Source organism: Tauraco erythrolophus, chromosome 17 (assembly GCF_009769465.1).
Source record: "Tauraco erythrolophus isolate bTauEry1 chromosome 17, bTauEry1.pri, whole genome shotgun sequence".
Taxonomy (NCBI): Eukaryota; Metazoa; Chordata; class Aves; order Musophagiformes; family Musophagidae; genus Tauraco; species Tauraco erythrolophus.
Genome location: NC_141481.1, coordinates 17843505 through 17858950, shown reverse-complemented (window position 1 = coordinate 17858950; position 15446 = coordinate 17843505). Strand labels below are relative to the sequence as shown.

Sequence of the window (15446 nt, the reverse complement as noted above, 5' to 3'; positions counted from 1 at the left end):
TTATTATATTAAAAGACTTGTTGTTCTTGGTGAACTTGATGGTTCCAGGAATTGATAATGGAATCTGCTGCCTTCCATCTCGAGATCAATTAGCTCCAATACAGCCCATGCTTCTCACGGCGGAGAACCTCTTCTACAAGTGGCTGGCACACACTTGGGTTTGTTTCTTATTTCCCACCAGTCAAGCCCCAAATTAAGAGGCGGCACCAGCAAGATTCTCTCTAAGTGTCTTGTTAGAGCCCTAGCACAGGAATTAGAAACCTGTTTTTTCCAGCTTGAAAACATTTGCACTCCTCGTCCCTGCTCACTAGGACCGTGCTGTAGCTACCAGCTTAGAAGACCAGGATAAACTATTTTTAAATATCTCATTGTGGTGGGGTAGAGAAGAAGAAAGTAAAGATGACTAACGACGCAGACAAATCTCTCTTAAAAGGCAAGCACTGTTTCAAGGACAGGTCACATGCATCAGGCTGTGATTCTTTAATATAAAACGAGTAGGTAATATTCACTGGGCAACCAACAACCTACAAAACCATTAGGTTTCACCTTACACATCCTTCTTCTCTAGTTTTAATAATTCTGTGTTCTTCTGCACATAATCCCCCAGTTTAAGTAGTGGGGACACAGGATAGCTTCATTCCGGCCTACTCTATAGATTAAGAAACAGAAGCTGTTGGCTTAAAAATCTTTATGGTTGAGAAGGAACTGAGATGCAGGATGCAGGAGGTGAACTCCTTTTTTATTAGAAGACAGCCACTGCCAGGTATTTAAAGTGAATGCAGGACTGCCAAAGTGAGTCAGATCCTGCCTAACAGGCTGGGTTCTGATCAAGTCAGGTTTCTCATCAGTCCCCTCAAAGATGCCACAAAGCTCGAGTAACAGACAAGCACGTAGCTCTCCAGGTCAACAAATTTTTAAAAAGCAGGCCCTCAGAGAGTCTAGTGGCCTAAAATAGAGGTTCCCATTGATTTCAGGACTATGTTGTGCTCAAGATAAGCCCAAATGAGAATGTAAATGGAATTCTAGCAAAACAAATACGACCTATAGTCCCTGGGTAGAAAGGTGTTCTGTTTGCCCCAGGATTTCTTACTTTTCTTACTCCTGATGTCTGACCCTGCCGCAACGCTTCTGAAATGGGATGGCTCACACTTTGGCCCACAGGTATCTCAATATCAGAATCATCTTCAAAGAATCCTGATGGTATTCTGGAGCTCTCAGAGCAGAAGGCAATGACTGTGCAAGGTGCAGGAACTCACACTGCCGGCCCCTGCGCCAGGTGGGTGTCAGCCAAGGGTTCTGCCAGAACACCTATCCTGGAGATCTACTGATCATACATAGTGTTTAATTTTCCTATGTTTCACAGAATTCAACTAGAAATTGTTTCTACAGAGCTAGAAAGCGGAGAACTATTTTTCTATTTCACATGTAAAACCTCAAACCTTAAGTTTTTTCACATTAGAACTAGATCACCTCTGGAGTTACCAACACAAGAAGGACATGGAGCTGCTGGAGTGGGTCCAGAGGAGGTCACGAAGATGATGCGGGGGCTGGAGCACCTCAGCTTTGGAGACAGGCTGACAGAGTTGGGGTTGTTCAGCCTGGAGAAGAGAAGGCTCCGGGGTGATCTTCCAGCGGCCTTCCAGTGCCTAAAGGGGCTACAAGAAAGCTGGAGAGGGGCTTTGGACAAGGGTGTGTAGCGACAGGACATGGGGCAATGGCTTTAAACTGAAAGAGGGGAGATTTCCATTAGATCTAAGGAAGAAATTTTTCACCATGAGGGTGGTGAGGCACTGGAACAGGTTGCCCAGAGAAGCAGTGGCTGCCCCATCCCTGGAAGTGTCCAAGGCCAGGTTGGATGAGGCTTTGGGTAACCTGGTGCAGTGGAAGGTGTCCCTGGCCATGGCAGGGGGGTTGGAACTACATGATCGTGAAGGTCCCTTCCAACCCAAACCCTTCCGTGATTCTATGATTATGAGACTCCACACGCTTGTGCAAATCAAAATGCCAGTCTCACAGCTACTTTTCTCTGTTGCTAAGTAGCTTGTGCAGTAGCAGAGCATAAACCTCCTAAACTTCACATACCTCATTTTAACATTACCTACTTATGTCATTTGGTGCAAATCACTTGCAAAACATCAGTCCCAAAATGAGCTATTTCAACATTTTTTTTTCTTTCAACCAATTCCTTAGTTTTTAATCACCTAGTAAAATGTTTCTCATAATGATTTTTATGTGTTGATCTCTGGGGGAAAAAAACAACCTGATCTGCTTGATCAACGTTTCTTCAAGTGATCTGATTGTCTCCTACTTTGAGTGAATTTCAAGCTAGATTTCTGTTACATAATTCACACATCTAAAGTACTTGTGAATATTCAAAAGCATAATGCAGGCTGACAGGAAAGGCAGAAAGACCGTAATGTGAACAATCCACTTATTCTGTCTTCTTACCAAATAAAATCGGATAAAGAAAATACTTAAACCCTAAAAGGCAGTACAATCAGAATGCACTAAAAAGACACTGTTTTCATGCAATGTTTCTTCTGGAGTGGAGTCGGTGCAGAAGAAATTAAGTGAGACAACTGAAAGTATGGAGAGGTCAGAAACTCTGATCTCTATTCATGAAAATCATTCAGGGATGTCTGAGCTACACTATCCATGAGAGCCGTTACATCTCATACAAGACAGAGAAACTCACCCTGACTTAGTACGCTGCAAAACTTAGTAGATACTCTCCGTGTGTTCCTTCCCCAACTGTGGAGTATCTCAGGTGTAACAGAATTAGCACAGTTTTACAACAGCAGCAAGAAAGAACCAGACGGAGTAGTCTAGGCAGGGGGTTCATATCCAGGCACAGCAAGAAGCCCTGGCACACAGGGAATCTCTTTTCCTCTTCTGCTAAGGAGTTCATGGGTGGCTAAAGGCAGAATGTGAATGCTTCAATTTGTCAGAAAAGCTTACAAGTGATGATTAGAGTTTAAATTAATTCTTCTTTGAGCTTTAGGTCTGTGAAAAAGTAAGTTCCAGACTCTGTCAGATGTTGCTCACCAGCCTGGGCTGCAGCTCCAAGGATGCCATCACATCTTCCACAGCCAGGAGGAAATGGCCCACCTTTTGTAGGCAGGGTCTCAACCTTAGTTAATTAGTTAATTACATTCAGTTTGAATTCAAGCCAGCTGGGTAATAACAATTGGATGCCATAGTCAGAGACGAAGAACTTGAAGCTGAGTTAAATGACCCCAAATTTGGGATCCTAAGGCAAGCTTGTTCACCCATCTGGCTCATCAGATGTCACAATAACCCTGACAAACACGTGGATCTTCGAGCACTGAGCTGATGAAAATGATTGAGATCAATCCAGCTGATCCAAACTGTTTTAACTTCCCCAAAAGTTTTCCTATAACTTCTAATGGAGACAGTATCAACAAAGCACCAGGAGCAGGTAGGCACACAACTTCTTCAGGGCATTCAGAGGTACATTTGAGACTCCAGATGCAGCTGCCATGGTATTGGTAGGGGATTGCAGATTTTTCTTTCAGTGGAACGAACACACACAGCAACACTTCCATCTTTTCTAACATGCTCTTCACATGCCCTCCCACCTTTTCTCTGTCTTCATCTTCTCCTTTTCTGTGACCATCGTTTCTCAGGCCAGCAATTTCCTCTGTCCTTTTCTCCTATGTTCCATCACCCCCACTCTCTCCCTGCACATTCCCTTCCTCCTCTTCTGTTTTTTTTTCTGCATTTCTCCATTATGGGATTTGTGTGTCTCAGCACACCGATAGTGTCATACTTGTACACCGGACTAAATGCCAACAAGCAATCAACAATTAAGATGCCTGTGCTTACTTTTACATCTGACAGTCAATATAATTCAGTAACGCTGGACCAGAAGTGCTCTCTTGGCACCTACAAAACGTTACCAAACAGTCATAACTCAAACATACATTAGCTAGAACATTAAAGACTAACCAACTGCTTTTCATACCAACCTTCTGTCTGGCTATTTCAGTGAGCAGACATGGCAATGGAAATGTCTAAATTTAATATTTGAAATGGGATAGCTCAATGCAAAAAGACATGAAAAGCAGCAGAACCAAGGAGTATCTCAGAGCGCAGCAGAACTCAGATATCCCTACTGTGTGTATATTCAGAATAAAGCACCTGCCTCAAGTACGGAGCACGGATTAAAAAAAAAAATCATTCAATGAAGAGGAGATTTTATTTGGGGAGGGTGGGTTGCAAAGGGAAAGTCACAATACAGGATGTTTATTTGGTTTTTCTTTTCTTAATCATGATGAACTACTTACTGGTAGTAATATCATAATGATGAAAAGAAAAACGGTTTAAGCAATCCCAAACCAAAGATAATGACTGAGTGGCTGAGAACATCCTCTTCCACGTGTCCACCACTTCATGGTATTCTTTAGCTGAGATTTCACAGCACCAGCACAAAAGCAGCCTTAAAATATCTTAGGAGAAAGTAGCTGAAGAAGAAAGTACTTCAGGGATGTCCTCTGAGAAGCACAAGACAGAAGTAGCATATTCTGTCTAGAGAAAAGGCAAATGCTAAAGGATATTGCCAAGTTATTCTGGTATTACACAAGCTAGTTTCAAAAACGCCTTTTTGAACTGTGTTAGTCTCTGTTCTGCTTTAAAAGAGAGGCATTCATTTATAGTTCATAGAAAATTTCAGCCTCTAAATCTGAAACTCCCTGAAACTTTGAATTTTAGAGCAGCCAAAGTTCTAATAGCTTTCATGTCTAAACATCAGAAACAATTCCATCTTAAAAAGAGGATAAAAACTAATGAGGTGTGCTGAATCTTTTTACAAAGCAGAAAAATAAGAACAAATCTTTACGGAGACATGGCACATAAATCCCTGCTTCTGCACAGAAACGCAAGATGGATTAATTCCACGAGCAGCACAAGGAACAGAAACAGAATAAAAGAGGTGGCTGAAAATGAAAAAAGGCTAAGGAAACTGGCAAGACAGAAACCCTTATTTTAATTCCTCGGATCCAATAATAAGTAACGTGTGACAGTTTGTCAATAAGTGTGAGAAACTTCAGTCAAAGGAAGAGGCATGTGAAGACTCTGGCCATCTCCACAAAGGAGAGTTGAGAACAAAGAATTTCCTATTTTTCATACGTTTCAAAAAGCAGGTGCCCTGCAGGTGGTAATTTCATCATCAATTAATGGTTCAGTTCTGGCAATTCACTCGGTTCAGACCCAACACCAAGACTTTAAGTTCACTTTAACACAGAGAGAGACTTCTCAAGTCTAGTGCCTGGCAGGAGACTCCTGCCGATGGCTCTCCAACCACCGCGTCATTACGGACACCGACAGCAAAAGCAACAAGAAGCTCAAGACAACACCAGGAGATACAGAGGCTCCTCTCCATGGAACTGTACACCTACCACATGGAAGAACAAACCAAAAAAATCTGCTCAAACGACCAGCACCGCAGTCTGGAAAGGCTGGAGTGCTTCTACTGCTCAATGTCACTTAATTAAAATTGTGTGCTTGGGTACAATCTTTAAATCGCTTTTCTAATTAGGAAATGCACTCTGGCCCAGGTCATTAGCTGTGCAACGTCAGCAGGGTACTAAAACAGCTTTGAGTCCAAGTGCACCAGAGATTAGTCTCGTTATTCAGCAACGGTCTCTCAATCAGAACAAAAATTCCTCCTAAAAACATGCACCTAGTCAAGGAGAGGGGTCCAGGAATCAGTCCTCAGTGCTGAGCACACCGAGTGCTGGATTAATCTAATTACACTGCTGTCGCTTTTTCCTGGCAAGCTATTTAACAAAATACACAGCGATGATAAAAGAATCAACTCTCACTTCTACCACAGAAGATAATTAACATTTGTTTGCTGGAACAAAAGACAAATTGAGGTTGGGAAAAAAAAAAAAAGAGAACATAATTTTCAGTGGGTTTTGACAGTTGGAGAGAGCAGATTAAATTATTAAAATGGATTAAATGTAATTATCCTAGCTACTTTTTCCTTGTTGATTCTGAAAATGACAAGAGATGATAAACTTTAGGACAATGTGCAGCATCGTTTTGGAGCAAACTGCTTTTTTTTCAAGTGTGTAATAAACAACCCACAGTTTCGCTTCACTAACAAGTAGCTAAAGGTGATGGAGCACCTGAAAAGCAGATCAAGACTGACAGAAGAAGTGAAACAAATGCTCTGGTGTTCCAGGTTGGCAAGAGACTAACCTGAAAAGGATTAGGCAGTGCACCGTCTTTTTAAAATAAAAAAGTTTTTTAAAAGTCCCTCCACTGGTTTGCAAATTGGAGTGCGCCAGCAAATCTCTTGGTTTAGTTGAGATCCAGATTCTTCACCATCTTTCAGTTCCCAAGTCCTGACACCAGCACTGACATCTGACAACGACTTCAAACAGCAGTTTGGACTCCAGCACTCCAGAGAATCCGGCTGCAAAAGAAACACACACATAACCTCCTCTTCTCCTGAAGCAACAGCTTTGCCAACAAAGCAGGCATGGCTGCTTGAGTCACTGGATTGCTCCTCAAAGAGATGGTTAGAGTCTCATCCTTTAAATATTTTTAACAATTTTAAGTATTTTTAGATATTTCAATTTTCTGTTCTTGATTCCCATTCTCCTCTCTCCAGTTCTGAAGAACAACTGTCAAATGTTCCTTTTTTCTCCTCTTTTTATTTTTGTTATTTTTGGTCTTCCCAAACTCTCCTTAGGGAAAAGATTTAAGGAAGTGAAATGAAATGATCCCAAGGTACTTTCAGGGTTAAGCTCAAGATACAGAACTAGACTTGGCAGGTAAACTCCATGCTGGTTTAAGCTCACACAGTGTACGTAACAGGTACAGGGTTCAGCACAAGAAACTTGATTGCTTCGGTGTCTCTAACCATGACCTCGAGTACGGACCCCCAGACATGGCAAGAACGCATTCCGAATGCAGAAGCCTCAATACCACTTTTCTTTTAGCATAAAACACATCTCAAAAGATGTTTCCAGCTCTCACGCCTACTAACGCACACTGCAAATAACAAGAGATAGATGCGAGAGAGAAAAACCACATCTTCTTGTCACAAGCTTTTAGAGTCGTTAATTCTGCACGATGCTGAAGGATTGCTATTAGGATTGCACCCTGTTTATCCTAACAAATGAAAAGGCAAACCATATGAGTAGATTTCCAGGTGCCTCACAGAAAGAAGGAGAAAAAGGAAAATAAAAAGTGCTCTCCATATTCTAAGCACGGGCACAGCTCTGAATGACAAAGGCTTTTTCTTCGTCTTATTATCTTTGAACAAAAATCCCCTGAAGAGCTGTACGCCAACTCATTACTAACTTCTGTGCATGAATTATAAACAGTTTCAGGTAGCTCAGTTCAAAACATTTCTACTTGTTGTATTAAGTCTCAATGGCATTTGAGCAGAAGGGAAAAAATCAGATTTCAGGCTTCATTTCAAGATTACAATTTAATTGAGGACTTTTTTTTTGTTTGGCCAAAGATATGGTGAAAAACTAGAATATTATAAAACAAGACATATGAAAACACCAAGCTGGCTACAGATTAGAAATAGGTGAAATAAAGTCTACAGAGGCAGTGCCTATTAAAAGGGAGGTTAATGGGAAACTGGTTCCCAATGATTAACAAGTTGTCAAATGCCCACGTTATCTTTTTAAAAGACAGGGTATTTCATCCCTCAAGCAAAAAATGCAGCAAAATATTTGAGCCTTCTCAAAGGAATACAGCATGCCTTTTCCTACACCCAAAAGGTGATGGGAACTACTGTGTTTGCTCCAGGCTGCGGAACGGCCTGAGCCTGGTTCTGAAGCCCATGAAGGACAATGCACTGTGCGGCTTCGACGCGCAGGAACGGCGTGCCGGCGCTCTCCGAAGGGAGGCTGCTCCGCACAACCAGTTCTAGAGAATGATGAGGCTTTCTACAAAGATCTCACAGATGCAGCCAAGGCAGATCATAGGAGAAGAGGGACTATAAAGTCACTGTGCCTTACTTGCAGCCTAAGCACAGGTCACAAAATTTTACTATAAGACAAGTGTGAATGCTTTAAAGAAGAAGGTTAGAAAACTTGGGGTGAAATCACTTTACTTTTCAAATCAGTAGGCACAAACGGACACAGCAAAAGGAAAATGTGCAGTCACAGCCAGATAGAAGGAACATTATGCACAGCTCTCCCATATTTCTGCCAGGAACAAGAGTGAGTTGTGTTGACAAAATAAAATATAAATCATAGAATGGTTTGGGTTGGAAAAGACCTTCAAGACCATCTAGTTCCAACCCCCCTGCCATGGCCAGGGACACCTTCCACTACACCAGGTTGTTCAAAGTCTCATCCAACCTGGCCTTGAACACTTCCAGGGATGGGGCAGTCACAGCTTCTCTGGGCAACCTGGTCCAGTGCCTCACTACCCTCATGGTGAAAAATTTCTTCCCTAGATCTCATCGAAATCTGCCCTCTTTCAGTTCAAAGCCATTGCCCCTTGTCCTGTCACTACACACCCTTGTCCAAAGCCCCTCTCCAGCTTTCTTGTAGCCCCTTTAGGTACTGGAAGGCTGCTGGAAGGTCTCGCCAGAGCCTTCTCTTCTCCAGGCTGAAAAGCCCCAACTGTCTCAGCCTGTCTTCACAGCAGAGGTGCTCCAACATGATCTGCATGTGGAAGGCAGGACGATCCAGAAAGAGGAAGCACTGGTTAACTCAAGGTATAGTGCACCCACTGATATTAACATCCAAGGGGAGACCATTCAATGAAACATGTTTTCAATGAAGAACAGAAGACACACTGGACAATGACTGTGAGAAGGATGACAAACCAACAAGTAAAACATGAAGCTACAGGAAGCTGAAAGAAAGGCTGGCTGAAAGCGCTGCAGTCCAAAATACACCCAAAGGAAGGACGCAGCAAGATGAAATACAGATGCAGATTATCCAGCAGGATACAAAACAGAGAATCACACTGAACTGATAGAATTCAGCAAGTCAACAAAAACCAGAATTTCTGCCAAACAAAACTGAATTCTATGTGAGTGAGGATTCCAGCATGCCCAGTCTTTTCACCGATGCTCTTTTCATTGAAGAGACCTGCTGTGAGGAAATTGAAGAGCCTTGTGCTGAGAAATCCTTATACATAGTTCTTGGCAGAGGATAAAAACAAGCGCCTAATAACTCTTAGCACATACATTGTGTGTAGCAAAAGGAAGATGAGAAACGCTGAAAACATTCTTCAAGAACAAAAAACATCAACTGAAAACGAGTTGGGGGAGTCAGAGACCGGAAAGGGGCATCACGACACTGGTTTAACTTCACTAACTCAAAAAATAAAGCTGTATTATTGTGTTTGTCCAAGAGCAGTCACACTTACTGGTCTGTCAGTAAGCTGCCAGTCACTCCGAGCTGGCTCTACAACTGGTAACGCGCTGCTTTGGCAAAGGGGTATTAAAATATTTTGTGTTATAAGGCCGAGAACTACAGGATGTACAGTCTTGCTGAGCATTTGTAAGCTGTCTTACCTCAAACATCTCTTGCTCTGCCCTACGATGATCATCCAGGAGCTGCTCCATGTAGGTCAGGTTACGGAATTTTTCCAGATAACTACTGTATTGTTTCTGCAGTTGCTCCTCAATCTTCTCATACTCATCCATAAAAGCAGGACTGGAGAGAACAAGCACAAACTATTCAGTGAAATATTGACCTCTACATGCAGAATTCTGAAACAAGCATTTTTGGTTTTGCAGCTTCCTTTCCATGTGCTCTAAACTAATCTAGAAGACTTTTTGCTTCCAAGGTTCCACACTACTTCAAAGACTAAAAGCATAACACACAACCCCTCATTGAACTGTCCTGCAAAAATTACGTATAGCAAAGGAAAGGTTATTGTGTACCCACTACCATTCCCTTCCAAAGAAGCAGAAAGGCAGCCTTTTGGCCCCTTTAGCACGCAAATCTTAGTTAATACTCCAAAAAATTAGCTTGTACCATGGCTGGTAAATCACCTACCTTGCTGGAGACTTATTTCCTACAAAACTGTGCTGTGTCCTTACAAGCGTAACTAGACTTGACACCAAGAAGCGACGACGTCCCTGTACTCCAGAGCCAACTGCTGCGCCCCAGAGATCACCGCTGCCGTTTGCTGCTTCACATCTACCCAACACACCTCCTCCAAAGTGTCACTTACATGAATCAATGTCATTCCTTCCACCACTCATTTTTCTATTTCTGTTTTTTGTTTTTTTTTATTCCTTCATAAAATGCAAGTCAAAAATAGAGCATGATCTTGTAGTTGTATAAACCTACAGTTTAATGAAGGGCAAGAAATCAACCCAAACTGTGAATCTGAACATCTTGATTTTATGGCAGGCTGTATCACTGCCTGAAGGAACCGATCCTAACAAGGGACGCATAAAGAACTTCTTTTATTAGTGGCTGAGAATGCTAGAAGCCTCTGGGAACAGAGAGAATGTTTGGACCAGTTGCCATTTTCAGGAGAAGTACCTGTCCCCATCTATGTTTAATGACAAAGGAAAAGACATACTACCTGACCATTCCGTACAGCTCGAGCAGCAATTAAGCAATCCCACCAAATAACATTTTGGTCACTTTTAACAGCACTGAAATTCTGATTTCCAACATATTGTAATGGAAAAATGAACAATTACAATCCAGACTGGGCATTTCCAGAGAAGAGAACCTCTCTCTTCCACAAGCCATCATCTCTCAGCCTCATTACAGACTTCACTCCTCACTGCTCTAAGCATTAACAACACACAGTTCCATCATTTATGCTAACGCTCATTTATGCAGTAGATAATCAGTTCATAATCTTTACCGAACACTTTGTAGAGTCTGTAGTCTCTTCTGGCTTCTTTCCAGTTCCAATTTTCGTTTTTCAATCTTGGCTTCCAAATTGGCTTCATCCAAAGCCACATTATTCAACATGTCTTTCGTCTTTTGGACTTGTTCCTAAAAGAGAAGGACGATGAGCCACAGCTTGTGCTGGAATAATTAGAATTATCTTTCAGATGCTGACAGTTCTTCTGTATAATCTCATATCTCAAGTTAACAAATAAGTTTATAACAATGAGCTAGAACATAAACTGGCCAGGCAACGAAAATTATCCTCAAGATACAGGTCACTTTTATATGGAACTTACTCTATCCGAACACCTTCATCCTTTTCTAAGCCTTGCTTTATCCATCTTTTCAAAATTTGGGAAGCATCCTGAGCATTGCAGCACGTGCTACAGGAATCAGGAGTGGGAAGTGAGAATATTCCAGTTTATTAAGATGAGCAAGTGCATGCAGTGTGCTCAGGCTCAGGACACTGTGAGCATCTTTTGAGTGAGAGAGAGAGAGAGAGAGAGGGGACTTCACGCTTGCTGCTAGGTGCTGCTCAGCTACAACACGTCATTTCATTAACTGGTCCAGAACCAAAACCACTGAGGTACACGGTATTGGTACTTCCCAGGAAGCCAATCGCCCTGCTGTGCTGCTGTCAGTTTATCTGCACTCCTGCCTACGATAGCAATGCATATATTTACAGCAGTTCGAACCCAGATATACTGCGAGTGGGAGCAGAAACATAAGAAAAGATTGCCTGGAGTCTCTATTGATTTTGCATCGGCTGCTTAAATCCAGAACTCCACTCCTTGTCACTATACAATTTTTGCAGTTAAATAACTTATGGGAAGCACAAGATTTAATTAACTCCCGTACTTGCTCAGTGGCTGTGAGTGCAGCTAATGGCTCAGAAATACAAGAACCCAAGCACTGGAGCAAGGACAGTGTCACCAAGGCTGGGACAGACAAAAGGTCCTCTGAAACGAGAACTGTAATGATGCACTGGCATAGAATCATAGAATGGTTAGGGTTGGAAGGGACCTCACAGATCATCTAGTTCCAACCCCCCTACCATGGGCAGGGAAATCCTCCACTACACCAGGTTGCCCAAAGCCTCATCCAACCTGGCCTTGAACACTGCCAGGGATGGGGCATCCACAACTTCTCTGGGCAACCTGTTCCAGTACCTCACCACCCTCAATGTAAAGAATTTCTTTCTTATATCTAACCTAAATCTCCCCTCTTTCAGTTTAAATCCGTTGCCCCTTGTCCTATCACTACACACCCTTGTAAAAAGTCCCTCTCCAGCTTTCCTGTAGGCCCCCTTTAGGTACTGGAAAGCATGGCACTAACTAGCTCAGTGCCAGTTCTCACACCTTGGCCAGCTCAGCCATCCTGCTCCCAGAGCCCAACTTCAAAGCTCCACGGGTACCAGGACATTTTGAGTTACCAAGTACACCCCTGGCAGCCCTGACTCTGCAAAGTTTACACAGCTTAGACAATGTTGGTGGGATGTAGATTTCTGTGCTAATTTAGGCAGGTTTTATCCCTTCTGTAGAGCTTCTGGGGTGACTACTGAGCTCCTAACAGAGGTGGGGAACATGACTAAAACACAGAGGGTTTTTCTGTCGTTTTCTCCCATGTCAGAGGCCCGGGGAGGCCAAGTTAGTTCTTTGATGCATCAACTGGAGGAACATTTCTGCATACTGAACCAACAGAGTTATACAGTGCAACAGCCTGAAAGCAGAGCAGGTTTGAACATATTCTCCTAGCTAGTGCTGCTAACATCGTTCATGTTTTCTGCTGCAGGCTGTGATTTCTGACTGCCAGCTCACAATCATCACTGTGCAGACACCTCCTTCACTCCTCCAGGAAAAGCTATCAGTTTCCATTATCAGGCTTGTCCACTTTGAACACAACAGGTTTCCCAAAGAAACCATAAGGATCATCAGTGACCACGCTCATTGATACGACACAAGGAGTCATCACAGGCTGATCTCTGCCTTGATGAACTTCTGTTCGCACACCTGATGTTACCTAAAGACTACAGAAGCCATTAACTGAAGCTCAACATTAGCTATTAGCTAACCAGGTGCAGCACTACTTGGCCCAGCCAGCAGAAGGTGATGCATGCTTCGGCACTCTTAACCCTAGGCTGTTGATAGAAAGAGCTAAATTCTTTTTGCAGAAGTGGGATGATAATTTTGCAATTAAATAAGTATCATTTTGCTTACCAGAACACAATCGATGGCAACTTTCATCATCTTCTCAGCCTCATTTATCTCCAAAGGTCTGGCAATAGATTCTGTTCTTGCTTCCTATGAAATAAAAATACACCAATATATTTAAAAGGAATATTAGGAACTAATAGATGCAGAACTGAGGGTGGTCAAACTACAACGATATGATCATCTGCATATCAAAACAAGATAAGTGCTACTGTCTGAACTTCAAGTATTCTTGAATGCAGAGTTTTGCAAACTGCACTGGTTATTACTTGTCGAGCAAGGTATGCAATGCAGCATGGAAGATTTCATCATCTTTATAACATGACCCATGAAAGCAACAGTGTAGGTAGATGAGCACCGAGTCACAAAATTGTGGAGCAACAAGCACTATGAACCCATCTAACTCTGCCAGACAGCTGGGACAGTCAGACAGTGCCATCCATGCCCACACAAAAAATCAGATGACACTGATGTATAGGCTTCTTCAAGTCTGATAACCAAGTGGTTTAGAATCCTCATCAAAACAGTGATCCTTGTTTAGATCTCAAAGGATGAAAAAAACCTCTTCCATCCTCGGCAGTGCTGGGACAGATGGGCTTAGGGCTATTCAGCGTGCTCTTGTCTGTATGATGTCTTACAACACTGACCTGGTCGGTATATGAAAACATTGGATTACTCGTTTGCTACTGGGAGGAGAGGAGGGAGTTTTTTTGCAGTTAAATGTCCTTAAAATAATTTTATGTCAGCAAGCCATTTGGTAACAGATGGATAAAGATGGAAATAGCATCTCTCTAGAGAACATCTGAGTAAGAATCTAAAAATGTTTCATGCACATTGCAACAGGCTGTACCCAGCCCACCAAGAGATCAATTCTGGAAGCAGAGTTACTTTGTTAAGTTACCAGCCAGACGCTCCAGGCTGCACAGGCAAGTACTAGCAGAGGCAGCTTAGCTCTCTCCCCACCAACTCAAGTTCAGGGAGTTGCACGTGAACCCAACCAGGGAGCTCATCCAGCTAACTAAAACAGCTTTTTGTGCTGAGCTTATTCCTCTGCTGGATCAGCTCCCTGAACAAGCCTGCCGCACGCTGCACCAAGGCTTTTTTTATGGCACAAGAAAAGAAGCAGAAGAAATATTATGTTGGGGACAGTGACAGAAGCTACATCTGTTAGTGGCGGTGTGAAAGTGCTTGTGAACGTTCCCCTGTCCACACGGAGACACAGGCTCCAAGCAGCAGAAAGTTAATTTGGACGAAAATAAGATACAGAGTCTGCACAATACATATCCCTGAATATCTCCACAGGTAGACACTTGTGGAGGAAGAGCGGACAAGAGTAACACAGCTCAGCAGCTATTCTGAGAACATCATGCATTCAACAAGCTCAACCAAATGCCCATTTGTTTGTGAGGACTTTGCCTGAACTGAAACGGCAGCCAGGACCAGCCCGCAAAGACTCTGCCCTGCCAGCCGTACCCCGTTCTTCTGGTGGCAACAGCGAGATCTCCGCTACAGAGCCAACGTTTTTCAAACAAAATAGTTTATCACTCAGCAGGGGGAAGGAAATTATGTTCCTTCCCACATTCAAAGGAGATAAAAGAAACAGCAAGGACCTTAGTTTTTAATTCTAAACAACTCCCTTACCAATTTCCTTTCAGCAGCCCGGTGAAACACCCACAGGACCCGCGCGAGCCACTGCAGCGTGTTGGGTCAGGGTGACTGATGGGCTCAGGATCTACCCTTTTAAGTTGGCAGTAAATCCAACTGATTTACTTCTGAGGATCTACCCTTTCAAGTTGGAGTCATTTATACAAGTTTAATGTCTTTTCTTCTTCTACCTTCCCTCTATTACCCAAGGAAGTTCCACATACAGACCACAGTCTTTGTGCAGAAATCCACATCGTTTTCTAGAACAAGGTTCAGTCCTACAGTCCCACTTGCTTGGAAAAACGTGTCAGGCCAATGAAGAGTAGAATAAAAGCAGAAATTTGTATATTTAGACTGTTGAATCAGGGCTGAACTGGGAAAGGAGAAGGTTAAGGTAATTAACCTCCTCATACCCCAACAGATCAAAAGGAGAATCCAAGTGGGCTATTATAGCTTCCACCACAGTGGATCATTATACTAATATATAATGGAAACACATTTGAAAAATAAATACATACAGAGGGTATCAAAGCTGTTAGATTTTTAATGGATGTTTGTAACAGCTTCCCTGGGTATCCGTGACTGGGCCATTCCCTGTTATCCTATGAAAACTCTCAAAGAGAAAACTTATTTTTAATATCTCTTTTCAGGAAAGACCCTGCAACTGGCCATATAGAAGAGGATTAAAAGAAAGGCAGCTCACATTAACATGCCTGGATAAAAAAAA

At 42.6% G+C, this 15446-nt stretch overlaps 1 protein-coding gene across 2 annotated transcripts in view; it reads right to left on the bottom strand.

Moving 5' to 3' along the window:
* The window catches only part of IFT38 (intraflagellar transport 38), a 69474-nt gene that overhangs the window by 34802 nt on the left and 19226 nt on the right, over positions 1-15446 (bottom strand). For both annotated transcript variants that reach the window (XM_086622338.1, XM_086622339.1), the window contains exons 6-8: positions 13082-13165; positions 10837-10970; positions 9521-9662 (exon numbers count right to left, since the gene is read on the bottom strand). In XM_086622338.1, coding sequence (XP_086478464.1) covers positions 9521-9662; positions 10837-10970; positions 13082-13165 — 360 coding nt within the window. The remainder of the gene's footprint in view (positions 1-9520; positions 9663-10836; positions 10971-13081; positions 13166-15446) is intronic.